This window comes from Podarcis tiliguerta (assembly GCF_965153285.1).
Source record: "Podarcis tiliguerta genome assembly, chromosome: 2".
Lineage (NCBI taxonomy): Eukaryota > Metazoa > Chordata > Lepidosauria > Squamata > Lacertidae > Podarcis > Podarcis tiliguerta.
Genome location: NC_139535.1, coordinates 57,109,196 through 57,135,270, shown reverse-complemented (window position 1 = coordinate 57,135,270; position 26,075 = coordinate 57,109,196). Strand labels below are relative to the sequence as shown.

At 42.6% G+C, this 26,075-nt stretch overlaps 1 protein-coding gene across 3 annotated transcripts in view; it reads right to left on the bottom strand.

The window, feature by feature from the left end:
* RNF145 (ring finger protein 145) overlaps positions 1 to 26,075 on the bottom strand; it is a 58,450-nt gene that overhangs the window by 10,402 nt on the left and 21,973 nt on the right. For all 3 annotated transcript variants that reach the window (XM_083422896.1, XM_083422895.1, XM_083422894.1), the window contains exons 3-6: positions 20,589 to 20,697; positions 11,649 to 11,740; positions 4,434 to 4,669; positions 697 to 872 (exon numbers count right to left, since the gene is read on the bottom strand). In XM_083422896.1, coding sequence (XP_083279022.1) covers positions 697 to 872; positions 4,434 to 4,669; positions 11,649 to 11,740; positions 20,589 to 20,697 — 613 coding nt within the window. The remainder of the gene's footprint in view (positions 1 to 696; positions 873 to 4,433; positions 4,670 to 11,648; positions 11,741 to 20,588; positions 20,698 to 26,075) is intronic.

The following is a 26,075-nucleotide window of genomic DNA, read 5'->3' as shown; positions in this document are numbered from 1 at the left end:
CATTAGTAGTTGGCAAGGTATTTTCTCTACACGATTTCCAGTATCAGTCTGCAGTAGCCCAGGGATGTCTGCACAATACAAGTCTAATATAATTGTAAAATTAGAAATTAAGTTGCCGCATGAGGGTTTGGGTCCATTCTGATGTGTTACTCTGCAATCTCATTAAACCGTTTATAGTTATTTCTGGTTATCAATGAAACCCAACTTCTTCTTCTTCCTGGAACATGCAAGACTGCAATAGGCCCCAAGAGACAAAGGCTACAATGACTTCACATAGCACAGTGCAACAGATCCTTTCCTTGGGGTAGAGTGCCAACCACTTTTGATCATTTTGGCTGCTAAACCTGCCAAAGAAGCCTTCTATTAGCTTTCCTCCTGGAAACCATTTACTGGGGGGGGGGAGGGGCAAGGAAGTTTAACAGAAACAAGATCTCCCAATTTCTGTAATTCTTCCTTTAAAAAATAAGGTGGGAAGGATTGCCGGCATATGCTCTGTGGTGCAGGTTTTGTTGCTTGTGAGGTGAGCCCTGTCACACGTGTAGAAACTTCTATGATGGTGTATATGCCAACAGGTGCATACAGCTTTTGCCACCCTGGTGCCCTCCATATGTTTTAGAGTATAACGTTCTAGCCAGCCATGCTGCTTTACACAGCACAGATTAGCAACAGCCCACTACAGACTTTTTTGTTAATTACCTGGTTAGAAAGAGAAAGAGTAGCCTCTCCCTAGAGGCAGGTTGATCCCGTGTGCTGAAGTAGGAGTAAATCTGAAGAGCAAACAGCACCAGCCAGAAGACCATGAAGAGGACAGGGACCACCAGCTGGTTCCACAGGGACATCCCCAGGGCCAGGAGGCCATACACTTCAACCACCTGGACAAGTTAAAAGAAGAGAAGATTGCAGTGATTTCTGTTGCCTCCCCAAAATCTAAATATCAGAAGGAGAAAACGGGGAGCACTGGATGTAAATAATGAGTGACGGCACAATTATTCGCATTTACTGCCATAACCAAACAGACACCCTGCCAACTATTTTTGCCACACTCCTGTTGACAAATCACTGATAAAAGTAACAGGTGTCAAATCTGAGCCACCACTTTTACCTTAAAAAGGTAGTTGCAATCTATGGTTCCTAAACCAGTATGTGGCATTCATTTTGATAATTAAGGCACATCTTTGTGTCTTGGCACTTTACTGAGATGATGATGATGATGATGATGATGATGATAAACAACCTCAGTCCTGTACACCTGAAGGAGCATCTCCACCCCAATCGTTCAGCCCAGACACTGAGATCCAACGCCAAGGGCCTTCTAGCGGTTCCCTCATCGGAAGAAGTGAGGTTACAGGACACCAGACAGAGGGCTTTCTTGGTAGTGGCGCCCGCCCTGTGGAACTCCCTCCCATCAGATGTCAAGGAAATAAGCAGCTATCCTATTTTTAAAAGACATCTGAAGGCAGCCCTGTTTAGGTAAGTTTTTAATATTTAATGCTGTATTGTTTTTAACACTCGACTGGGAGCCACCCAGAGTAGCAGGGGAAACTCAGCCAGATGGGCAGGGTATTAATAATAATAATAATAATAATAATAATAATAATACACTCAGTTCTGCATCGATGGAAGGCTTTTAATATGATCATGCTCTAAGAGTAGGAGCAGTAGTGGTTGGGTGTGTGGAACAATATGGGATGAGAAAGCAATTATGGCAAGATCAAAATGCTATCTGAAATGACTAAGTAAAACGGAGGAAAGAATTTCTGCACAGAGGAAAGAATTTCTGCACAAAACTTCTGTGCTTGAAGTTCAGCTATGGCAATGTGCACAACAGTCTGCTTGGCTTATTTGAAAGTTCAGCTGTTGCACTTATTTATGGTTAAGAACTACTTTACAGATAACAAGTACCAGAATATCAAAATGCAGCTTCTCATTGGCTGTTCCTAAATTTTGTACCCTTTAGCCACTGCTGAGCAGCAAACATGTACTTAGCTGATTCAACTGTTACTTCTGCAATGGAAGCTTTTGCCAAGGTGACTATGCTTGCTGAGATTGGTGGGAGTTGGAGTCCCAACAACATAAGGAGGACCCCACACTGGTTACCCCTGATATGGCATTTTCAACTTTCAACAAGGTGTTTCCCTAATGGGGGGATAGATAAGGATACACTGCCATGAGCAACTGGAAACAACAGAGGTAGGTTCACTAGACAGAATGCCCAGAAACTCTAATTGCAGCTGGAGGTGGGGGCGGATACGCAACCAGTTTTGCGTATACTCTTCACCCATGTGCTTTCAAGAACTGTAGGGCTCTGGAGATATGGCTGCAAAGCAGTATTTCTGTGTTTTAAATCCTTCTCCTGGATTTGCCCTGCCTCTTCTGGCATTAAAAAAAACTACTGATAACAATGTCACCTCCAAGTCTCAGAAGGAGACATATGAGCAAAATATTGATTTACACTGAATTAATTCAAGCTGAGAAAAGGCAACCAATCAGATCAGTGAGAGCAACTAGAATACAAAGTAAGCAAAATACAGTTAAGCCAACTCTGGGCAAGATTAAACAAGACGAGTTCTAGCCTGGAATATATATTAGACAGACAGACAGACAGACAAACATTTGCTGGATGAGTTCATTGGATCTTTTTTTACTTGTAAGCGTAAAGCCTCAGTTTTTTGTTTTGAGCAATATATATTTTCCCTGTTTCAGAACAAATATAATTCTGATTACAGCATGTTATTTTGTAGAGGTTGTCATGCCCTAACCCTAAATTACACTATATTGGAATCTTAACACAAAACCAATTCAGAGCTATAATTATGCTCTGATTGCAGGCAGTTTGTCTGAGATGCAATTTGGGGGGAAATTAACTTAGTGACAACTCTGTCCTCTTGTAAACAGCACTCCATTCTCTCTAGCTTGCATTACACACAGTTATTCTTAACCACAGGCTTTTATTTATTTATTAGCATCTCTATGATCCAAACAGAAGGTAGTAAGTATCTTCCAGATTGTTTAGATATTCTCAACAAGTAAATGTCAAGATTTGCACAGGGAATTAACAAAACAGTGGTATGAGTACTGTTTGTCAAGGACAAACACCTTTCTGCAAATGTTGAGAGTGTGTGGCACTGTACTTACCAGGCATTAAGATTTCCTGCAGAGGTTGCATTAGAAAGCCAGCTTACTTTTAATGCCTTCAAATGAATAAGAACTAAGGCAATCTAAACTATTTACATACAAGTACTTTAAAAAAAAAGTTGCATTTGGTTTATATTTTTATTATGTCTTTTTCAGTGATCCACCTTGAATAAACTTTCAAATCAGGTATATCCATCTAAACTTTTTGACAGGACTGTTGTGAGGATAAAAGTGAGGGTTCTCTTTCATTCAGCTTGCCCCCAGTTTCCAGCAGATGTTGTGAGCCAATTACATCATGGGTGCCACAGGCAGAAGTACTGAAGTTCCTTCCACTAACATGTCTGCCACATCATAACAGCAAATGCAATTTTAAATGTAAAATTAAGTGATGCCATCACCCCACCCTCCAGTGCCAGTGGTTCTTGCATTTAATGTTTCATTAATCAATATTAATTATCCTTCAGCAATTTGGCACTGACTGTAGATCACAAAGCAAGACTAAATTGATTTGATTTATTATATTTCCATGCTGCTTTTCCTTCAAACGAATCCCAAAGCAGCTTGCAAACAGTAAGACTGTCACCTGGGAGAGCCCTAATTTCCCCTGCCCATTTCCCCTCCTTTCCATCACCGCAGATGAATGTACACACAGATCAGATAGCAAGTTCTCTGTTAAAGAGAGAACGTACCGTCGTGTTAATTAACAAGCTGATGGTTATTTATATGCATCTTCAATTCTACAGCTGCATTTGAGATTGCAGCAGTGTAATTAGCTATTTCAGTGTTTCATTAACTTCACGGATACATAGTATTTTTGGGTCGAGAGGATTCATTCCTCATGAACACACACACACAAGCGGAGGCAATGCTTACAAACAGCAAGAATGGTTCATATTGGAACTCCTGTCAAAATGTTTCGCATAGCAGAAAGCAGTGTAGGTGGCAAGGGCGAAAGGGAGCTGTGGGCAATGAGACCTCTATTAATTCATGGGATAAGGCAAAACTGAAATAGATAGCATTTCTCTCATTCAACAATGAAACCCTCCAATGTACAGGGCTAAAAGAGACCTCTATGTTATCGGTACCTGCACTGCACTTTGCATTACTCAAAAACAGCCGTTTTTAGGATTGGCTCACAATTACATTCTACAAGCAACCCAGGCTTGCATCCAATACCTAAATGCTGGATATAGGTGTGTTTGTTTGTCTGCATATGTATATGCACCTACCATATGACAAAAGTATGCAAGACCTAATGATAAAACCAGTTGCTTTATTTAAACATGCATACGTCTTACCTGGACAAGTTCCCTATATGCAGACTTGGCCAGATTGTATGGTACCAGAAGATTTGATGCCAAAAAATAGAGAACTTCCAAGCCGGTGAAAATCATGGCAAATTTGTTGATGATCACAATAGTTTCCAGAGGGACCAGGCAAAGCCGTGCCAGCAGAGGGAGCATGTGAGCAGAGAAGAGCCAGATTTGTTTGGTTTTCATGACACAGGAGCAAAGGGTGCAGACCACAAGCTGACCTGAAAGTGACAGAGAAGACTGAATAGCGACATCCTTTCCATTTCAACAAAATCTGTATCTTATTAGTGGCTCCCACCTCCCCCAGTAACCTCATTAAGCAGCGCCACAGCCTAGAACGCAGCCTGACGCATCTTATTTTGATTAAATACATTGTCCTCACGCAACAATGATGGACTAAATCGACAGCAAAGGGGGAAGATCACACTGGGGACTCTGCAGGGCCGGATTTAGATTTGATGAGGCCCTAAGCTACTGAAGGTAATGGGGCCCTTTATATGTCCAGCTGTCCTTTGTCAACAGCAAATTGTCGCTGTTTTTTGTGTTGAATATATGCTATGTGGTCATTTATGGACCTAATAGGTATCTAACGCATAGCTGTCAACTTTCAGATTTGAAAATAAGGGATCAGCAGCCTCACCTGTCCTGGGGACAGTCTATGGGATATCTAACAATCCGGGATAGCAGCGGAAAGCGGCGCTAGAATAAGGGAATTTCCCGCCAAAAAAGTGAAGGTTGACAGCTATGATCTAAAGCCATTTGCACAAGTTGCCATGTAACCTGTAGGCACCCTATATATAGAAATGAGCAAACCAGTGATATTATAGGGAGCAGGCTAGCAGGCGGGGCCCAATACTTATATCATTGGAGCAACTACACAAACTACACAACACAAAACACTGTTGCTGTATGTAGGTTTTATTTTGTTTTTTATCTTATATTTTGTAAATGTACATCCAGTTCTTTTTTTCCTTTAAATTTTTTTTGGGGCCCCCAAGAGAGTGGGACCCAAAGCTATAGCTTGTTTAGCTTATATGTAAATCCGGCACTGGGACTATGCGTAACTGCCAAATCTAAATATGTAAAAGCTGCATACGAAACATAGCTCAGCTAGTCAAGCTGCTTTTTAACAGAAGGCAAAATTGTGGTTGCTGCATGTTTTGTGAAAATATGGGAGGACTGTGGCAAAAATATAAACATAAAAAATATAGCCCTAGGCAGTATGCTTAAAGCAAGGGTAGCAAACTTTGCCAGTCCAAGGCCCACAGTCCCTCATGGGTGAGCTCCCAGGGACCACATGGCAGTGGTGGGTGGGGGCAGAGACAAGTATGGGTGGACCAACAGATGTGATCCTTACCTTTGTACTCTTGGTTATATTCGGTCAGAGGTTTCTACACACACACCACTGCAAGCAAGCAAGCAAGCAAGCAGCGCTATCACACTTCAAAAACATGCACCAGAGCACTCAAGAAAAGTGTGGAGCACGACCAATGGGAAGTGTGGCTTAAGAAGGGTGTGTAGCCTGGGCACGTTCCCAGGGGTCAGCTGGAGTGTCCTGGAGGGCCACATTTGGCTTCAGGGCTGAGGTTGGAAGGGCTGCCTTACATATTATATTTCAATGATACACAGCGGTACCTCTAGATACGAACGGGATCTGTTCCGGAGCCCCATTCGCATCTAGAAGCAAATGTAACCCGTGTCTGCGTGGGTCACATTTTGGCACTTCTGCGCATGACATCATTTTGAGCGTATGGGCATACGCAAGCGGCGAAAGCCGGAAGTAACGTGCTCTGTTACTTCCGGGTTGCTGCAGAGCGCAACTCAAACACGCTCATTCAACCTGAGGTATGACTGCATATATTTATATTTACAGACTGGCTGTGTGTGCTTAACAGTGCAAACGTAAGCATGGTTACTCAGAACCAAGTTGCACCAAGGTCAATGGAGCTTACTCAGAGGTCAGGGTGCCTAGAACCACAGTCTAAAACTTGTACTCTTTGAAAAAGCTAAATAGCTTCCCTGCTGTGTATGTCATTACAAGGTATGTGCAGTTAATAATGAGAGGGAGGGGTGCAATTTTAATGGCTTTCGCTGCAGGAATAAAACAAAAAATGTAACGTATGAAGCAAGTTTCTCCACACCCAATAACTTAGCTCAGAGTAAGGGTACTTAACACTGAAATGCTGCTCAAAATATATTAATATGCCCAAGACGCAGCTTACTCATGACTCGTGAGGGAATACTTAGGAACTCTTGATAAGATAATGAGGCTTTCAACTTTCATAAATGGAAGGATGCCCTCATGCCCACAGTTAAGAGTGACTGCTGCACATAACACATAGACTCGGGCTGCAATCCTGTGCCCACATACCCAGGAGTCAACCATATGGAGCTCAAGGAGAATTAATAACACATAGGCCTTGCCTAGGATTGTGCTTTGAAAAGTGGCAGCCAGAAGCCACTTCATCTTAGGAAGACTGCTTCCCAATCATCCAACAGAGCCTAGGAGGTTAGCTTTCAAACTATCAGAGGTATGCACAAACCACAAAATTCAGTTCAAACCCATATTCTGCACATCAGAAAACACCCCCCCCACACACACACACACTCAGTCAGAAGTAGCTTTACACCTTAGATGGTAAGCTTTCAAATATGCTTTTAGCAAAAGCTTGACTGTAGTATTTTTTTTGTCTTTTTTTGACAGCTGGATCACCCAGGTGCCACAAAACCCCTTAGGGGTTCTGGCTTTGTCTCCTATCACATCATATAGACCCCATTTCACTTCCGAGGCACCTCACCTTAGTTCTGAATTCATCCAAATCTGATGCATACCATTTGGATACTCTGTGTGTGTGTGTGTGTGTGTGTGTAAAACAGTTCATATTCTAAAATGCAGCTGTAATATACAAGTTGTTTTACAGAAGTGAAAGTAAAAGTCCCATCTGTGGAGGTGCTTATTAAGATGGCTTGAACTTTCCACTGTTTCTAACTTAGTAATCGTCGTTTTCTATTGTGGCCCAAAACATACACACACAAACACGGCAACACATTGTAGCTGTTACACAATAAGCCTTTTAAAGGCAGCAAATCCTTTTGTGTTGAAGCTAGTGTCATCAGTGACACAACAACACCCAACTTCCTATACTTGTACCTCTTGTACACACTGACTGGGCGATCCTCCCTTCTGGGAGTCAGAAAGTGTCATTCATATAACGTATCTGTTAGAACCAAAGCTACGTCCTCCAATTTCATCCACAAAAATAAGACATTTGCTGATTTCCAGACATTAATGAGGACTGGCTGAATATTAAAGCAAAGTCTTGCTTATGGCTGCAGCTAAGTGAATAGATCAGAACTTCTGAAGTACCGTACACATATTTGGTTACTTGAAGTTGCTCCACATTCATTTATAAGAGAATACAGAACATGATTCACACAACACAGATGACAAAACGGAGCTTGAGAGTGAATAATCTTAGAGCAGGTGATCTGAGTAATAGTCTAATTAAAGCAGCATATAAAATGCCCAAAAATTTAGCGCCTTCTCAAATTCTCCTCCTGTTGCTTAACTTTGTATAATTTTCTCTTTGCAGTTTTCCAATTATAGGTACAAAAAGTGAAGACGCATTGGAAAGCAAAGGCAATCTTTAAATTCTACAGAATTGTTGTGGTGCCCCCTAATTGGTTGATGGTATGAACAAGCCTGCATGCCAGCTGTCTTCGCCCTCTCAGATACCTCCAGTCTCACCTAACCACCTTGAGACACAGCAGAGAGTTAGACAATCCTGTTTGTCAATTTAACTTTTTTATTTTATTTTGTTAAGCCCATCTCCTTTTACATAATCATTGGTGCAACTGGTAATTTCTTGTTCCACAGGGAAATGTGGAACACACAGCACGAGCCTGCAGTCAAAATTAATTACACACATCAATATTTTAAGCAACTTCGCAACCTTCCCATATGCTAAGACACACAAGATGAGGAAGTTTTAAAATTAGCCCAGCGTTCTTGAGACAGGGCTAGCTTAGTCAATGTGGCTGGAAAGAGGGAGAGAGCGAAAACAACCACACCAACAGCAGAGTACTTTTGTGCCCATTAGTGTGAATGCTGGAAAATGGGATTTTTGAGCAATTAGTTCGTCAGCTATGAAACAGAAGCCATTCATTTTGCTTGTTAAGCCCTTGCACTGAAGTATGATGCTTGGAGACTTAATCATAGCTGAGGGCTAATTTCCACTGCAGTCTGTTTATCATTGCACGAAAAATGCAGGCACAATCAGATCAAAGGGCGGCATATATTCTGATCTGAATGTCTCTCACAAGAGGCAAAGGAAATAAGCTGACACCTCAAGTTTTAGGTTAACTGAAAGTGTTCTTATCATGTGGAAGTTTTGTGGGAACAACCAGGGGAGCAGAGACTGATTTGATAGCGAAGGGTGTTCTGCTTTGTGCGCTTAAGCATGCCATTAATGCAGAATGGTGGCCATAACTCAGATTCCTGACCATATCTCTCCCCACCTAATCTTCCTATTCTCTCAAGGCGGGTTCAAGATGCCTATGCATGTTGCTATTTAAGGAAAAAACAAGCTGAGAGCCATGAGTGGGGGGAGCATGTGTGTATATATGCACAGACAGATAAGGGAAGGAAGTTCCTGCATTGCACAACAGCATAAGAAGGTTAAACTAGAGCAACTTCCTGCTCACCAGGCCCTGACCTTTAGCAACCAACCACTATAATGCAAATGACCTATAACAGGGGTTGCCACTGTGGCACCTGCAGCCACACATGCACCCACAGAGGCATTTACGACTGAAATTAGGGTGGAAAGAAGGATTATGTTGCAATGCAACCAATAGAATAGGTTGTGGTGTGTGTGGTGCCCTTGTTTGCATATGTGCTTAACAGGCCCGAATGTGGTTGGCAACACTTGCCCTATATAGTGGTGACTGTGGAGGTTGAGCTTTCGGTTAGCAGGATCCCTGAGTGGTACAGTGCACAGACTAGGCTGCTGGTGGCATTGTTTACCCGTTACCACTTGCCGCTCTGAGATACTTCAGGATGAGAAAACTCTTTTACAGCTTAAATTGAGTCCTGGAGGTGGGCTTAATTAAGACTGGAGGAAGCAGTTTTTTTCTTCACTTCTAATTTATTCCGCCACCACTCTTAGTTTCTAAAGGAGATCAGAGCCCCAAACAGCATATAGCTGGGGGAGGAAATTAGGGTTAAGGGATGATACATGCTTTATGGTGCAAATCCTCCAGTCTAACTAGAAAGGCTATGTTCAGTCCTTGTCAGTATGTTTGGCAGAGGGGGCTTGTCTCCCTTTATTTTTTGTATTTCCAAACTTTCACTTCTCTGCACACCTGGGCAGTCCTCAGAAATGTCACTTAACGTCAGAAATTTAGGATACCAGTCTTTCCTGGATACCCATTGAGGACGATTTCTGTCCTACAAGCTTAACTACCAGGACTTTTCCTACCAGGAGCAACAATTTTGGGAGAAAGGCTAGGGATTCCCAAGAGGATTCTCAGCTTACCCACAAGAGGTGGCATCGAAGTAATGAATTAACCTGAATGGGTCTACTCTGACTAAAAGTTAGCTGAATACAGTCAATTGTATTTTATAACTGCCCTCCTCCCATCCTCAGTGAGAGGCTCAGTTTGGCTACTGGTGAAATGGAAACTGGGAAATAAAAAAAACCTGAGCCAGCAGAACTGTTGGAAGTTTAAAACTAAATAGTTTGAGACTTGAAAATAAATGCCAAGAAAACAGTTTGGATCAGGAGCTTCTTTTCCAGAGTGCTCATGAAAAGAACATGCTAACTGTAAAATGGAAACTGAATGAAAGCATATTTGTAAGGAAAGAGACAATCCTTTTCTAGATTACAAGTAGTCCCTGGTGGTAGTGGTGGGACTTTTTATTTTATTTTAATGATCATAGAAATAAGTGGGTGTTGCGAAATTAGCTCAGAAGGGAAAGCAGCCAGCCTAGCCAGAAACAGCAGCTTTTTTATTCCTGCGTTAGAACAAACACCTCTAAAGAAAGCTTTCAGGCCTCCCATCTCTGTTTTCTCAAAAACCACAACACATTCACCAGAGCAAAGAGACTGAAAAAGGTGGGATTTCTTGCTGAAGGCTGCATTACTGGTAGTTTCGGTAAATGAGCTGTTTAAAAAAGTTACTGCCAAAAGACAAGCTGATTTCCTGTCAGACCAGCTGTAACATCACCATAAAGCAGAAGATGAATATCCCTTTGTAGGGCTGGAACATGTTTTGCTTATGAAAGAAGGTCCCAATAATAAAAAAAACTGGTCAAAGCCACAAGGCCACCATGGACACAAAACACCCAAAAGCAGTCTTGAGTACAATGCTAACTTATTTTTGAACAGCCTGGTCTGTAACTAAAATTAAAAAAAACAACCAATGGATCAGCATTTATTTATTTCCTTCTTCCCTTAAAATTTCAGCTATCAGTTTATTTTAATGTTGATTGTTTAGTTAGGGTGTCCTCATCTACATCACAAAAAAGTCATCTAAAAAGAGAGGAAAGATTTCAAGGCCTCTGCTGCTCTTCCTTATGGTTCTTGCTCTATAAACCAGTCAAAACATGCCTTCAAATAGAGGACAATCCTCTGATAGGCCTCCAAGCAGAGGACTGTCCTCTGGAAAGACAAAAAAAATTAAATAGAATTATTGATATAGTGCAGTGTTTTTGTATAGTGTAGTGTGGTGTTTTGCGTTAGTGTCATTATATAGGGGATAACACTGTCTCAAAACAGCCCCACAGTTTCTTACCAAGGACTTGTAATATTTGAAAACAAGCAAGCAGAATTCACAGAAACGTGTAGTTGCAATTCCCTGCCCTAAAGCTGAAACCTCCAAATATTACAGGCCCCTTACTGCTTAATCCACATAATCCAGATCACAGGTTGGCACAAATAGAAAACAGGACTGAACGAGCAGACCATTCCAAAGAAGACACAGAACAAGCAGTACCCAGTAACTGAAGAAAAGGAGCCAAAATTACAGCTATGGTCTGTGAAGCTACACAATCACTATTAATTTTGTTTGCTATAAATGGCAACACACAGGCAGATAAATATGGCTGAAGAGGGTGATTTTGATTATGTGAAATGTGCTTTCATGGTACAAGAAAGAACATGGTGCCCCTCAGGAGATGTTGAATTGGAGTGTACTCACCTATTAAGGCTGTCATAAAACGATTCATGGAAAGAGGTTCTAAGTACATTGGCCCTTCATAGCCAGACTCCAGCTCACTCCTCACATAATCCCTGAGGAACACAATGAAGCATTATTAAGTCAGGTGTAAGAATGGGTGCCATTAACTGTTCATGCAAAAAAACCCCCCTCCATTTCATATTTTTTTGCCATGTACATTCCAGGAAATCACAGACACTTGTTGTCCATTTGTTTCGACAAAATCTAGCAAAGATTTGTATGGATGCTCCTGAAGTACCCAAGTCTGTTATACTCCTTTATCATAGTGTATCAGTCTGAGGTGGTATAAGGCATCTTCTGGTATTCCTATCCAAGTCAGACCACTGGGCCCATCAATCTCAGTAGCTGACTAACAGCAACTCTCCAAGGTTTCAAGACTGGGGCCCTTCAGTGTCCTACCTGCTACAGACTGAACCTGGTACCTTCTGCAGACGCTCTACCACTGAGCTATAGACCTTCTTTTTTACATCTGAAAAGGGCCAATGTCACATGCGACAAATTGCGCAACTGGCTACTTTGCCACTATTGCGCACCATTGGGAAACAAGTGCTGTTTCCCAATATCACAGAGGGCGTGGGGAGCAAAACTCACTCAGAATTCAAAGAAGAAGATTTTGTATACTGGTTGTCCTAGGTGCAAGCCATGAAAATGTCCTGTGTGAAATAGCCCTCAGTAAACCTACAACTCTTCTCATTTTAAACTAAAGCATGTATCGTGTCTTACCGTTCCTAGAAATTTCACCAGCTTTCTTTAACCTGACTACATCCTACTGGGAAGTGGGTTACAAAAATGTGACTTTGCAACCAGATAAGCAGAACAAATAAGCCTCATAAAAATGTACCAATTTCATTTTTTTTAAAAAGAAGAAGAAGAAGTTCCATATATGCATCATGTTCTTTTCCTGTTTTGGCGACAGGAACAAAAAATAATTAAAACCACTGTTGCATCTCTTCAAGCAGAAAAGTTTTCAATGGTTTACAAACACTTCTGTAATCCAATCTAAATACTAAGTAATGAAAAAATTGGGGCTACAAACAAGCCACAAAAAGGCTTATACAGCCAAACTTAAGCCTGTATACAACTTAAGCCATACATTTATTAATTGAAGAGGCAGCCAGGTTGTATTTATTACTTGCTCTCATTGGCAATGCTATTTTCTGAGTTAACTTTCAACAAGTAATAATTCTCTCAAAATGATTGATAGTGAGAGAGAGAGAAGTCTATTCTAAAATATATATAGTAAGTGAAAGGTCACATGCTCAACTTGCAAAACCCAAGTCCCAGCTGAGCTCACTGACTATTAGATGGTCATGGGCTACTCAGCCTCAGTTTTCCCTCTCTCAAAGAAGTTTTAAAAATATCCAAGGTCACAGGTTTTCCTGAGGACATAAACACTCTGCACAGCTGCTACTTGATGCTACAAAATGTTTACTGAGAATAATGGTATGTGGGGCTTACTTTTGGGTAATAATATTTAAGAGTGCAGATTTTTGTATAAAATTGATGTCTACGCCTTGGACTTACCAATGGGCTTCTACAACTGAAACAACAATCCACAGAATACCGTATTTTTGGCCCCATAGGACGCACCGCTCCATAGGATGCACCTAGTTTTTTTTTTGGGGGGGGGGAGGAAATAAAGAAAAAAAATTATTTCCCCCCCAGGCACGGGGCTGGCGTGGGGAAAGCCCAAGCTTCCCCCGACCCTAGCCCCCAGAACAGCCTGCTATCCGCAAGCCTAGGGAGCCGCGCTGGTCTCCCCAGGCTTGCGGAGAGCTGCGCGAAGCCCAGGAGCGCTCTTTAGCGCACCCCAGGCTTCGGAGTGCCGGGCTCCCGAGGGTTGTGCAGGGCTTCGTGAAGCCTGGGGAGCAAGAGGGGTCGGTGCACACCGACCCCTCTCGCTTTCCAGGCTTCAGCGAAAGCCTGTATTTGCCCCATAGGACGCAGACACATTTCCCCTTCATTTTTGAAGGAGAAAAAGTGCGTCCTATAGGGCGAAAAATATGGGTTGCAAGGATGAATGAGACTGAAAGGCATACCAGAACCATGAAGAAACATAGATCAAGCCTATTAGTATATTGCATCTGATGCTGGTTAACCCTTGCCAAGCCAGTCACCACCCCTCAAGCTGCTTTTTCACAAATGAGCAAAAATACTGGGGTCCTGGCATTCCCCCCTCCCGTAGGTAGAAATCAGGTTTAGGAAGTTATTTTGAAAGGGCAAAAGAGACGATAGGGAAAGTATTAAAGCAGTGATTGTGTGTGTGTATGTGTGTGTGTGTGTGTGTGTGTGAGAGAGAGAGAGAGAGAGAGAGAGAGAGAGAGAGAGAACACACAAACTGGTCTCCAAGGAGTGTGGCTCCCAGGGGGCACAGATGTGCTTGCAGAGGCCTCCCTGACGTCCACAGGATCTCCTCCCCTGCTGCAATTAGCCATGAAAGAAGTATTCCACTGTAGTCAATAAAATAAAATGGGTTGCAGTATGTGCCTGGTTGCCCTGTGTGTAGTGCACACAACCGTTTCTCCAGTTTGGAGTTGGATCTATGGGCTCAAAAAGGTTGGTAACCCCTGGATCAAAAATTCCCAAAAGTTCTTTTCCTTGGGAGAACAGCAGTCATGAAAACAAGATTGACGTGATCACATAAAATTTGTAGCTTGGGCCCAATTTTTAGAGCCGAATGTGAAATTTACAAGGCAAGTATGCAAAAAGAAAGCAAAATAACTGGTAATGGAAACTGAGGGAATAACTGTGAGTACTAAGTAAAAGAAACTCTGTCTCTAGTTAGGAGAGGCATATTAATTTAGGAATTTTTATGTGGGCTTCTCTCTGATTCATTTATCCTTCATAGCCTTGTGCCTTAAGATACTCTTGGACTTAAGGCAGCGCTAATCATAAACAGGGAGAAAAAGGCCACTCAAGCTGCAATGTTAGCTGGATAACAAATTCTTCTCTTTAACTCATTACAAACTATTTGCCTTCCAGGTTATGAAACTAACAAAATGAGTAATTCTCTTGTTATAAACATTTTAAAAATCTGCTGTGGAGTAGCAAGTCTGACACAGGTACGCGGAAGAGGTGTTTGAAGTGCTACAAGTAGGTGCAGGTTATGCTACAAGTAGGTGAAGTGGCTCTCTTTAGTCTACAACCAGCAATTAAAATGCATGAGAATAAGAAAAGGATCTAAAGGACCGATACCGCTAGTACATTACAACCTTCTCCCTCCATCTTTGCTGCACACATTCTCCCTTTTTCTTGTCCAGCCAGTACTATGCAATCTGTCACTCCGGAAAAAGTGCCCACCATGTTTTTTAAAAATCAAATTAAAAAAACACCACCACCTTAATTTTAAAATGTGTGTACAGTGGTACCTCTGGATACACACACCTCCAGTTGTGTATCCTTCAGGATGCGAATGCGGCAAACCTGGAAGTATTTTTCCGGGTTTCGCCGTGCGCACATGCGCAGAAAGCGGTCCCTCCAGTTGTGGGAACCTCGGGATCCGACCAGAGCTCCGGAATGGATCCTGTCTGCAACCGGAGGTACCACTATATCCCATCCTTTGTATTGTTACTCCACAGATGGCTAACAGTAAGTAAGTAAGTACGGTAAGTAAGTAAGTAAGTAAGTAAGTAAGTAAAGGCTCTCTAAGGAATGATTCTCAAGATGGATCCTTGCACATACACTGAACTAATCTCGTTTAAAAACAAAAGACACATTTTAAGAAGCATTTCTAAACCTACATGCATGCATTCTTGGGCATACAAGAGATGTATTTGCAAGCTAGCAAGGATGAATTAATTATAGGCAACTGCGGTTTCTTTAGCCACATCAGATAATTCAACAGACACTTTTGTTACCCGTCTTCTCTGTTAAGGGCAAGTATCTACACAACTCCTTTCTAGCTTTCATATTATTACTGTCATCTTGGATTTGTATGTGCCACTTATCTGTAAAATTTCAATAGCACTCATTGCATTTTTCGGCATTTACCCATCTCTTTGAAAGTGTGGGGAAAGGAACTGGAATGAAAGTGTGAACCTGACAGCCAAGGCATCAGAATCTTGCGCAGTCAGTGGGACTGCTGAAGCCTGAGATCTTGAAATAGCTGCATGGAGAAGAAAGTTTGGTAGCCTCTACCGTACTATTTCGCCAAATTGTGGGTGTCCAATGCAACTTCTATTACTCCAGAACAAGAGTTTGCTCAGAGAAAACTCATGACGTCATTTCATGAGTCAGGATAAACCTGGATTCCTATTCCTCCTATCACTTGATTATATTCTACTGTATCTCAACAGCCACTGTACCAGTAATATATGCAAAGGGCTTTAAAAACTCTTAAAAGCACTATATAAGATGCTATGTATTAAGAAAAGAAATACTTTGCCCTGAAGCTACATTGTAATTATGAGCCAAGCTTTCAAAGGAATCCTCTAAGGATGTTTTCAATATAGTAGCAACTAAAATGCCATAATAATTAGCTAAGCAATAGCCCTGTTTATTAAACTGCTATTAAGGAGCACAGGAATAAATACAGAGATAAATCTGTAGCGCTTGCTTCATTAGTATTTGTTTTATTCTGCTGCGGCAAACAGGTTGCTGAATAACCTCATAGGGGGATGCACTGTACAGTGGTACCTCGGGTTTAGTACTTAATTCGTTCCGGAGGTCCGTACTTAACCTGAAACTGTTCTTAACCTGAAGCACCACTTTAGCTAATGGGGCCTCCTGTTGCTGCTGCGCCGCAGGAGCCCGATTTCTGTTCTCATCCTGAAGCAAAGTTCTTAACCTGAAGCACTATTTCTGGGTTAGCTGAGTCTGTAACCTGAAGCGTATGTAACCTGAAGCATATGTAACCCGAGGTACCACTGTATATGAAAAGAAGCTACAGTAGCACATGAGGCCATGTCCAGAGATTAACAAATGAGTATCTTACCACAATCCTGCCCTTTTATGCATGTAAGGATGTACACATAATAGGAAGAGGCACTGCCAGGCCCCTATTAGCTTCCCTAAAACCATGGGGTGATGGAGGCCTTGGCAGGCCACTTTGCCCTCATCCTCAACCTACAACCTCTGGGAAGCAAACGAAGACCTTCCCTCTCTATTCAATGAATGACGTCCCAAAATTTCCCTTGCTCTCTCACACACCACAGCCTGACCATTCAAGCTGCTAGTCTGCGATTATGTGGATGCTGTGCATTCTCTGGACACTGCATGACAACGAAGGAAACTTCTGTGCCTGAGGCTTGTATCAAGGTAACCAGAACAGAATGGGGAAATTATCCCTGAGCATAAAAAAGGTGAAAACAATGTGAAGTACCGTATTTTTCGCCCTATAGGACGCACTTTTCCCCCTCCAAAAATGAAGGGGAAATGTGTGTGCGTCCTATGGGGCGAATGCAGGCTTTCGCTGAAGCCTGGAGAGTGAGAGGGGTTGGTGCGCACCGACCCCTCTCGCTCTCCAGGCTTCAGGAGAGCCCCACCGGCAGCCCCACAAGCTCCCGACGTGGTTTGGAGGCTGGCGGCGGGCTTCCCCTGCGCCCAGCCCTACAAGCTCCCAGAGCAATGCCAAAGCTGCATGCAGCTTCGGGATCGCTCTGGGACCTGTTCTGGGGGAGGGGGAAGTTTGGCGACTTCGCGCTGGCCTCCAACAGCTTGCGGAGAGCTGCCTGTTCTGGGGGCTGGGGGGGGGGGAGCTCGGACTTCCCCCGCCCCAGCCCCATGCCTGGGGGGGGGGATAATTTTTTTCCCTTTATTCCCACCCCCCCCCCCGATATCTAGGTGCATCCTATGGGCCGGTGTGTCCTATAGGGCGAAAAATACGGTAAGTCATACAGTTCAAAGCAAAACAAAATGCAATTGCTAAACTTTACTATTCCACATACATACATTGGGTAGGATCTAGATATGACCTTCTGTTCATGGAAGGAAATCTGATTCAATGGAGGTTCCTACAGACAACCTGTAGTCCACACCATCTCCCACACTTTTCTGGAGGATCCCACAACCCTCTGGAGCAGCGGTTCTCAACCTGTGGGTCTCCAGATGTTGTTGGCCTCTGGCCTTGCTAGCTAGGGGTGATGGGAGTTGTAGTTCAACAACATCTGGGGACCCACAGGTTGAGAAAGGCTGCTCTGGAGCATCTTTGTAGATGTTTACAGTTGGGTTGGCCAATGTGGTGCCCTTCAAATGTTGCTGGACTACGACTCCCATCAGCCCCAGGAAGCACAACCAATGGTCAGGGATTACAGGAGTTGCCAGCCAACATTTTGAGGCTCACAAATTCCCCATCCCTAGCCAATGTGTATGATTTAAAGCCAGTATAGCTGGCTCTGTATACACAGAGTCACTGCCAAATCAATTTATCCTATAATAAAGGAGGAAAGGGCAGCATACATGTTGATGTAGTAGTAGTAATGAAAGACAAGATGCCAAAGTGAGCCTATACAGATCATGGAAAGCTTTGAGAAAGTTAGTAATGTACGGGGGGAAAGCTTGCTTCATGGGGAGATGGGAAACTGACTGACTACTGGATTATTATAATTTGAACAAGATTCAGGCTCATGTATACTCTCTACCACCTCCTTTCATTTCTGAACAAGAAAATTATCTTCTTTGTTTACATGTCTCTACAATGTCCATTTGCTTTTCTCTCTCCAATTCCAAACCATCTGCTGGAAGAGAAATTCTGTTGGTTTTGGAAGCCAACATACTACTTTCTGGACATCATTTTAATACACCAGTTTCCACACCACAGAACACCACAAGGAACTGGCTTCAATTCCACATTCCTTGCATTTCCCACATAAAATCTTCAAGATGGCTCCTCTGCTAAAAAATAAATTAAAAAAATCAATGTCTGTGCTAAAGAGAATTTTTCTCCCTGAAGGAAACTTGCAGACACCATGGAGTCTTACTCTTCTTGATACTTCACCCTCGGCTATCCAATGTCTAACTTTTTATTTCACACCCTCAAAGTCAATAAATTCCTTGCTGCAAAGCTAACCGGAAAAGTAATAAATATCTACAATAACTGTCACAGCAATGATTCTTTATGTTCTTGGCTACCTTCCTAGCTCCCCCTTCCCATATTTTGTCCACCGTAGGCTGAAAAGCTGAATCACGTTGTTGGCCCAGAATGCAGCTCAGATGGCAGAGGTTCAATAGCTGGCTAAGGATGGCCCTGCGTATCTGCTTGACACACATAAATATGCTAGCACAGGGATGGGAAACAGGATCTGGCCAGTAGGCTGAACGCTGAGCTTCCCCACACCCTGAAAGCCCACTTTTGTCAGGCGCTGGGTGGGTGCAGCTTTAGGAAAACAGCCTCCAGGCCATATCAGAACCATTGTTGGGCCTCATTAGTTCTGCAGGCCAGAGGTTCTCACAGCTGTGTTAACATGAAGGGAATGGTTTTTCTGCATTTTTAAATAAAACTTTTGTTTGAGAACGTAAATGTGACCAAAAGTAAAAGCACAGTATTTAAAAAAATCTTTCATAGCAATGTTATACTTGACACTCAAAAGTGCACATGTTATTTTCCTTTTCTTTATACATGTAGGTAGGGCTTGCAGATTTCAGACAAAAGGAAGAGTTGTTGCCTGAGCTGAATATGCCTACTAACCCAAAGTCTGAATGTGAAGATGTGAATACATGGGGAGGGGGGAGGGAGTTAAAAGCCTGCAGAATTGAAGCAATTCCATACTGCGTAAAAAGACCACTTAATAGCTGTATTTGAAGGGTGGTTGCTTTCAGAGATAACAGAGTTCCATAAATTGTGCCACATTTAGTTTTATACAGTGGTACCTCGGGTTAAGTACTTAATTCGCTCCGGAGGTCCTGAAACTGTTCTTAACCTGAAGGACCACTTTAGCTAATGGGGCCTCCCACTGCCACCGTGCTGCCGCCATACGATTTCTGTTCTCATCCTGAAGCAAAGTTCTTAACCTAAGGTACTATTTCTGGGTTAGCGACTCTGTAACCTGAAGCGTATGTAACCCAAGGTACCACTGTATCCTTCAGCTGTTATGTCCATATCTGGTCCTTCAAAGATGGTTAGAAACAAGAATTGTATGGGAGATGGTTTATTTAAATACTTTAAACATTTCCTCTGACACTGCACTCCAGACCTCAAAGACAGGGTTTTGGTTTTGATGCTGTTAAAATTGGGTTGTTTTTCACGACTGTCTTTTAAAGGTGTGATACTGTTATTTTTAGTTTTGCATTTTACATGTTCTCAGCCACTTTATATCTAAACGCACGTGTGCGCATACCCACACCCCTTACATATCTAGGCATGATAAGGGATCCATTACAACCCAATTCAGTACAGGATTGTGTTTCAAGTCTCAAGACTCATTCCAGGCTACAACTAAAGTCAACAGAAAGGTTTCTCATAAATTCTTTGGGAAAACTAGTGTTTGACTAGGATTGTGGAATCTGAGTTCAAATCTCCATTCTCCTACAAAGCTCAGTAGCTGAGTTAGGGCACGTCCCTGGTGCTAATATAAACCCACCCCTCTTTTGTGAATAAACAAATGGGAGTGGGAACCATATGCATCAAGATCCTTGGAGAAAAGCCATAATATAAACTACAAGTATAGTCAGCAGAATAGAGTGGGAGGCAGATTTCAGAAATTCCCCCTCTAAATCTGCTCTAGAGGATTGGGGAGGGACTTCTAGAGAAGATCTGGGGAGGGTTGAGTTCTGGAGGTGGGGAAGGGGGATTGCCAAAAACTGATTTCCCTCACTTTCTGTCAGTGGACAGTCACCACTGGATACTACCACCTATAAATGCATAAATGGAATAAATAATGTATTTTGCAAGTGGAAGTTACTGGCAGAAAACTCATAAAGTTATATGAAAAGCAAAGCTTACAAGGGTGGTGAGACAACTCTTACCTGGATATCTGATGACCAGCATACAGCAACAGTGCAGTTAGAAAATACAGGTAGAGTTGAACCAGGTGTTGTCTGGGTAAGGTTAGGAGCACAACACTTAAGATGTAACCTGGAGAAGAAATGGAAATAATTTCCCAGTTAAGTCCATGGACTTTTAAAGAATGATATTATTCATTTCTTTTAAAAGTGAATTTAAAGGTGCCACTTTCTGCATTTTTAAAAAACAAAAAAGCAGGTGTTATGGCTAGAGCCATAGCAAATCAAGAAAAAGACATTTAATCTTAGAGAGGTCAACTGATCCACAAAACGTCAGCTATGAAGCCCACCTAGGTAATATAGCTGTCACATAGGGCAGAATCTCACTGGTTTTTCTGGTCCTGTTGCTCCAGTGAAGGTACCTATTAGCAGAATAGGAGGGGGAGGCTATTTTTGCAAAATCCCCCACCTCCTGCATCCCCCAGAACAAGCACCCTCATTCTGTTCTGGAGGTTTGGGAGGCTGTCCAGAACAGATTTTCAGGAGGCACGGTGCAAGGGAGAGAGAAAGAATTGACAAAAGCCCTTCAACTTCGTGAAATCCAATCACAGAATCTCTCCCATGCAGTTTGGCCCAACAAAACCAAGCAAAATAATTGCAAGCTGAACAAAAGCCAGCACTGAGAAACAGCTTATAAAAAAGAACATAATGCAGTCTCGGGCTGAATTAACAGAGGCAGATCGAAACAGTTCCACTCTATTCTCTGTTTGTCGGGGTGCATCTGGAATAATGTACACAGTTCTGGGCAACACATTTAAGAACGTTAACAAACTGGAGCATGTCTAGAGGAGAGCAATTAGGATTGTGGTAGTGGAGAGGGTCTGGAAACCAAGCCCTGTGAGGAACAGCTGAAGGGGATGCTTATGTTGAACCTGGAGGAGGAGGAGAAGGGGAGACACTCCCTTCAAATATCTGGAGTGCTGCCATGTAGATGAAACAGGTTTCCTCTCTGCTCTAGAGGGCGTAAAAGAACCAATGGGTTGAAATTGTGGTGAAGCAGATTTCAGATACAAATGTGAGCAGAAACCTCCTAACAATAAGCTGCCTTGGGAGGTGATGGACTTATTTAAGTGTATTTAAGCAAAGGCTGGACTCTTCTGTCAATGATGCTGTAAGCTGCATTGCAGAACCCTAATGGAAAACACGGCTGGTTTAGATTACCTCCCAAGTACTTTGCAATGCTATGATTCTAATGGTTAGGGAGGTAAGAATGTTCCTTTGCTATTAATCATACAGTCCCTCATTACTACTCTCAAACAACAGTAAACTCATTGAGGAGACAGCTGATGGTGCACCCTTAAGAATACTTTATCATGGAAAGCAACCAAGGAATCAATACTTCAATTCAGGCTCTGAACGTTTGCTTATTCTATCAATTGGGGCTCTGAACACTTGCTTATTCTGAGTAACAGCAGCAGAAGTGGCCTATTCACTCACTAAGCAAATGACATTCTTCATTTGTCGTAATAAAAGGAGGTGATCGACATAACTTTGCTGTCAGTCAAAATGTTCAGGAATAATAAGTCAGAAATCAAGGCTGAAATAGGGAAAGACATTTCAATCTTTTAGATATAGACTAAGATTTTCCTTTTAAAAAAAGAAAAGGAATCACCAATGAAGTACCAGTTTCTCAATGTTTTGGTTTTCTGAAGACCTGTGTTTTACATGGCTCCCTATCACATTGGGCATGATCCTGATTCCCCACCCAACACTGAATGTGTGGAGGTCACATGCAGCTGCTGTGTGAGAAAGGCTTTCAGAGCAGTTCACATGTTAAGCCGCAAGCAGTGCTGTACTTCCCTGAAAAATTTTAATCAGGGAAACTTTTAGAAAAAAATGCCTTGGAGAATATTCATTTTGCAGCAAATATTTTCCAAAATCCTAGAGATTGAACCCGTTCAGAATGCTTATTTTACTCTCTCAGTCTCTCTCTCTCTCTCTTTTAGTAAGGAAAGCTTTTTTGAAAAAGTATTTGCAGTTGGTATTCATTCACATTGCTACCAAGGAACTAATGAAATGGAAAAATTTCTGGTGGGGGAAAAAAGCGACAGGAAGTTTTCCCATTTTGGAAAATGTTCCACATAATGTTTTCCATCCCACATCACCGGCTGCAAGTAAGACAATGCCACGAGCAAGAGCTCTCTAGAAAAGGTAGCCCCAACAGCACAAACCTTAAAATGCTGGAACTGATAGGCAAAAATAGAAGAGTCAAGGTCACTGCAGCTACAATACTGCTGCTTATGAGCTTACCAATATCTCAGCATTCACTCTGATTTTATGATTGCGGTAACCACTAAAAAAAAAAAAAGCACCTTGCAGATTTCCATTTTTTCGCTGCAAAAGCCTCAACTCTGGCCAATGTGCATTTTCATAATCAACAACGTTGGCATCCTAAAATGATCGATGCAGTATGTGGGACATCCTGTAAACAACTGAGAATTTTACATCCCAGTGGCTAAACATTCAGAGAGAGAATGGACTGGTACTCTCTGTGGAAAGACGGGGATTCTGAGAAGAAACTGGAATTTGCACCTCTATTCCAGTCCCCATCCTCACTAATGTAAATGTTCACTAGCATCTCCAGGTTTCTAATCCACCAGCTGCTTAGCAAATGAAGGCCCTGGTGATCAAATAAAGTGTCTCATCACTGAAATGTCTGTAAATTGTTTCTCTCACATAATCATTGCCATTAGATCAGCTGAAGGTTGATATACACTCTTTAAATGCAGGCACACAAACACACTGCAGCGCAACACACTGTGCAAGTTTCCAACTTTAAGGTAGTATATTCCAGAAATGACCAAATCACAGGCTGAAACACCCTAAGCAGGGCTGAGGAATCTGTGACCCTCTGAAGATCACAAGATTGCTAGCAGGTTCAAAGGCATGGAAATAATAAGTAGTAAAGTACTAGTTATAGATCCAGGGCAACCACCAATCACATGAGCTTCAGCACATCTCTTTGCACCAGTAACATATGAAGGAGGACACTATCCTTGAGAAAAATGCATGGATTCCATATAGGGGGATATGAAAGAGCTTGTTCATTGTTCCATACAGGTACATAACTTTGCATATCACACCAACGTGCAAAATCACTTGCACCTTGTCAGTAGCATTTCTCCCAGTGTTAAAAGCCACTTTGTTAAAAGATAGAAGCAACAACAAGGTGAACATAGTTCTTATCAGGCTCGGTCTGCAGTTTCAAGTGAAAGTGTTTATCTTCAGTAAATGATGTCCACTGTTGGCCTTATACAGCCCCTTATCCATGCAGCGACGGCCAGGAATCAGTATCTATTCTGGAGAACAAATGCAGGCATGAAAGACTAATGGCAACACTATCATTAGTCTTGATCAAATGAGGAACTTGATTATGCAGCCGATCCAGGAGGATCTGCTACAGGGAGTTCCCTGTGGGAAACTTGGTTTCACAGCCAATTCGGTAGCCTTGAAGCTACATTCTATCAGCTGCCAAGCAGGGACTGCAATCCTGCTTTCTCTGCAAGGATTGGGTGCGAGGTTGAGTTTGCCACAGAGAACTCAGTCATGCAGCTGATCCAGCTGCATCTCTGCATCTGTATGGTTTGGGGAAAACAGTCTCATGGGTCAAACTGGGACTGTGCTGGGCCAAATTTAGCCCATTGGCTGGAGGTTCCACATCCCAGCTCTAATTACTCAAACAGACGGGTCTTAACCACTGTACTGCACAGCTTTGGCTACAAAGAGAATATACTGGGTAAGCTATGCAGTACAGCGGTACCTTGGACTTCAAATGGAATTCCAAAACGAACCAAGGTGTGGCTTTCCAATTGGCTGCAGGAATCACTTGCAGCCAATCGGAAGCTGCGGAAGTCGTGCCGGATGTTTGGGTTCCAAAGAACGTTTGAAAACCAGAACAAACACTTCCGGTTTCCGATCAGGAACCAAAGTGTTCGACTCCCAAGGCGTTTGAAAACCAACTGTACAGCCATCTCTTTCAATTTCCTCCACAACAGCTGAAGCAAGAACGACACAATGGTCCAGTTCACATGTTGCGTCCATTATGTCTCAATTGCGGCCACTACTAGATGACTAATACGTGTGAAAACTGGCTCAGGGAACACTGCTATCCCCTTAGGCACTTAAAAGGACTTAAGTAAGTAGGTGATAGGCCCACCCTGTTAACTAACTGTGTGGGGAAAAACCCTTACTTAACATGCTCCACTCTTTTCTTTCTCCTGTGTTTGAATGATCCATGCATGCATTTCAGCAACCACTAAGGATGGAAGAGGGAATGGATGTAGACTGCACAGCAAGTACTGAGTGCAAGAGGATAGCTTTAGCCCTCATGTGCCTTCTCACTGTATTAAGTAACTAATTTTCTGCAAGGAACTCAAGATAGCAATTGATCACCACACAAAAACTTCCCTCCCAGTGCGTGATCACAAAGAGACACAAGGCAAGTCATAAGATTATGGGTTCACTTAAAAATAGCTAGACTTCTAAAATAGAACATTTGAAAATTAGACCTGTCACTCAGGCACTAATGTCGGCCTGAGCATGAAGGCACACTATGAAGAGGTCTGTTAAAAGTGCTTAACCAAAACTACAACCTGCTCTTCCCCCCTCTGCATTTCAGTGCCGGGATGTGATCATGGCCTCAAGTGTGCTCCTTGACTTTGTGCCATAGAAGTGAATGGCTGCTGAATGTGCCTGGGGGTGCTATTAATGTGACAGCAAAAGCCTCTCAGGGGAAAGGCAGCATATCACAGCAGACAGACGACAAAAATCAAATGAATGGTGGGAGAAAGATAGGTAGGGGGCTCTGTTATTTATAAAGCAAGGCTTCCTCAGCCCACGCATTTCTGAAGCAGTGACAGATTTACACTAAGCATCAAAATTCTGCACTCATGTTAACAGGCAAATCCGATTTCCAACTATCTACTTTGGGGCAGGGCAGCTAGAATAACACTATGCAACCTGGATCTTCTTAAGAGAGGAGAGGAATAATATCCAACTGACTGCCTATTACTTGATGGTATTTGACAGAAGTCAAGAAGTTAACCACTTTGCACTTCCACCGGCATCTGTTTCGTTTCTAAGGCCAATTCTAAGTGCTGGCTGTGACCTAGTAAGCCTTACATGGCCTGGGTGCCTGAGGACCTAAAGCAACAGTGGGGAACCTAGCCCATGGCCCTAATTAGCCCTGGCAGGCCTCTGGATTTGGCCTGCAAGGCCCACCTCCCGGTCACTTGATGTCATATGATGTCAGGTGCAGAGATCCACTGTCTCTGAACAGTCAACAACAAAAAGAGATTCAACATATATATATGATACCACCGGACAGCTTCAGACGGCAACGTATTTGTGAACATTTATTATTATTTTTGCTAACACTGGAAACAAATATTTTGATAGTACTTTGCTTATAGTAACCTTTTAAAAACCACTTCCCGGTTTGTAATGCAAACC